Source organism: Candida theae, assembly GCF_024610275.1.
Source record: "Candida theae strain CBS 12239 chromosome Unknown scaffold88, whole genome shotgun sequence".
Taxonomy (NCBI): Eukaryota; Fungi; Ascomycota; class Pichiomycetes; order Serinales; family Debaryomycetaceae; genus Lodderomyces; species Lodderomyces theae.
In genome coordinates this window covers 1-2567 of record NW_026261466.1, presented here as the reverse complement: position 1 = coordinate 2567, position 2567 = coordinate 1, and the positions used below count along the sequence as shown (strand labels likewise).

Below are 2567 nucleotides of genomic sequence, written 5' to 3'. Positions count from 1 at the left end.
AACAAACAAACTTCACTTACGCCACACGCAAGTAACTTGCCAAGTTACAATTGATGCCATTAATTAGCTTTCAAATCACGACAATTGCGTGACATAACCAGCAGAACTACTCGACACCTCCACCCCTCCCAATGACGTTGTACCCCTTTATTTTTCTTTTTACCAGATCCCCTTTTTCGTATGGAGGGTTTTATGAGCCACAGTTCTTTCTTGTTCTACAACCGGTTTTTTGATCTCGGTTAAATGCAAACAAATAAGGAGGGGAGGAAATAAAGGAATATACTAAGCAATTAGTTGCCATATGAAACCATCAAAGTTGTTGGTGGCTAGATATCCACACAAGAGATATAGAATTCGGCCTCCCAAATAGAGAGCTCAACCAGAACTACCCCATGACATTAATTGTTACTTAAAAACAATTAAGAAAATACCGTAATATCGCAACCAATAAATTAATCTCGCTTCGCTTAAGCCACACATTTAGTAGCACAATAGAATGATATCGCCTTCTCCCTCCCCCCCCATCTCAGACCCGAATGTGAACCCTCTTATTTAAATTGCAATCTATATACATATATATATAAGTTCAGCACATTTTTCATGCTGCTCATCATCAAACTATTTACTTGAGTCACTTCGACACCAAAAAGATAAACAAATGTCCTCAGATTCATCAGCTGTACAATTACTCCCACAAGCAGCGGGATACGGCGTCCTAATTGGGGTCGGTGGCGGGTTCGCCATTGGTATGATTATCGTCACCAACTTGCTACGCAGATACTTGAAGGAAGACAACAACAGCACCGAGACTTTTTCCGTTGCCAATAGATCAGTGGGCACGTTGCTTTCGGCATCAGCAGTCTATTCAAGTTGGAGTTGGGCTGACGAATTGCTTTGGACAACTACAATGGTTTACAACTATGGCATCCAAAGTTCATTCTACTACATGGCTGGTTTAGTTATACAAATTGTTGTAATGTCAATGGTGGGGATCCATGCTAAAAAGAAATGCCCCAAGGCACATACCTCATTGGAGATTGTGGAGTTGAGGTATGGCAAAGTAGCTCATATTTTATTCATGTGTCTTTCATTAATCACCAATTTGGTTTCTTGCTCAAGTATGATTTTGGCGGCTGCCGGTGCCATTTCAATCATTGCTGGTAACTTGCACATTGTTGCTGCTACATTATTGACGATATTTTCGGTCTTGTGTTACTCAATATATGGAGGGTTGAAGGCAACGTTCTTGACTGATTTCGCCCACAGTTTGATCTTGTTAATTGTCTTGTGTTACTTTAACACTGCCGTGTTGACGAAAGTTGGGGGATTGGATGGATTGTACGACAAGTTGGCTGCATTTGGAGGCTCGCGTGAGATCCCAGGCAACTACAAAAACAGTGTCATAACTGGTAAATCGCAAGGTGCCATATTTTTCGGATTGGTCCTAACTTGTGGTAATTTCGGATTGTCAGTAATGGACAGTTCATTTTGGCAAAAGACATTTTCAGCTGCTCCGAGAGCTACAGTTCCAGCATACTTGACTGCAGCATTGTGCATCATGTCCAACCCGTGGCCCTTGGGGGCAATCATTGGTGGTGCTGCAATCACGATGGAAAGCTCGCCAAGTTTCCCAACTTATCCACGTAAAATGACTCAGTATGAGATTGATTCAGGTTACGCTTTGCCATACACGTTGATGGCGACATTGGGCAGAAGTGCTGTTGGGGGCTTGTTATTGATTCTTTATCTTGCTGTTACATCAACAATATCAGCACAAATGATTTCCGTTTCTTCCATAACGACATTTGACATCTACAAAAAATACATCAATGTTAAAGCTGGAAACAAATCATTGATACTTGTTTCTCATATAGGATGTGTGGTTTTTACCTTTGTCGCCGCTGGATTTTCGTTAATGTTGCATTATGTCGGTGTTAATATGACATGGTTTGGGTACTTTACCCCGTTGATTATATGTCCCGGTGTCATACCTCTCGTTATGTCGATTGTTTGGGACCGACAAACTTGGTTGGCGGCAGTCGTTTCGCCCATTGTGGGGATTACTTGTGGGCTTGCAGTGTGGACCACAACTGCGTACAAGTTGTACGATGCTGTAAACATTACAACCTTGGGTATGCAATTACCTGCATTGTATGGTGCTTTGACGGCATTGTTTTTACCGGGAATTGTCAGTGTGGTGATTTCATTAATCAAGCCACAAAAGTTTGATTGGACAGTGATGCAAAGAGCTCACATTTTAGTTCAAGAGAGCGAGGATGCCAATGAGGATGCCTCTGCCCCAGGTGAAATAGAAACCACTGCAAGAGTGGAAGCTGCAGAAGCAGAAGCAGAGGCAGAGGCAGAAACAGAAGCAAAGGCAGAAGCAGAAGCAGCAGGTACTGACAAGAAACGGGCCACTGCACCACCAGAGCAACAGATTCCAAAAGGGGAATCAGAAAAGCAAGACTCAGACATCAACACCGTCAATGGATTAGATTCAGACCAATCTTCGTCCAACTTGGAGTCGCAACCAGACAATGACGCCCTCCCTAAAGAAATCTCAACCA

The 2567-nt window shown here is 42.7% G+C and overlaps 1 protein-coding gene across 1 annotated transcript; it reads left to right on the top strand. All coding sequences in view use genetic code 12, as the record gives it.

The window, feature by feature from the left end:
* Nucleotides 1-658: 658 nt before the first annotated feature.
* KGF57_004169 (sodium:solute symporter family protein) lies at nt 659-2567 on the top strand (the record flags this gene model as incomplete). Its single annotated transcript, XM_051753650.1, has 1 exon — nt 659-2567. A coding segment is annotated over one exon (1909 nt), but the record flags the coding sequence as incomplete, so codon positions are not given.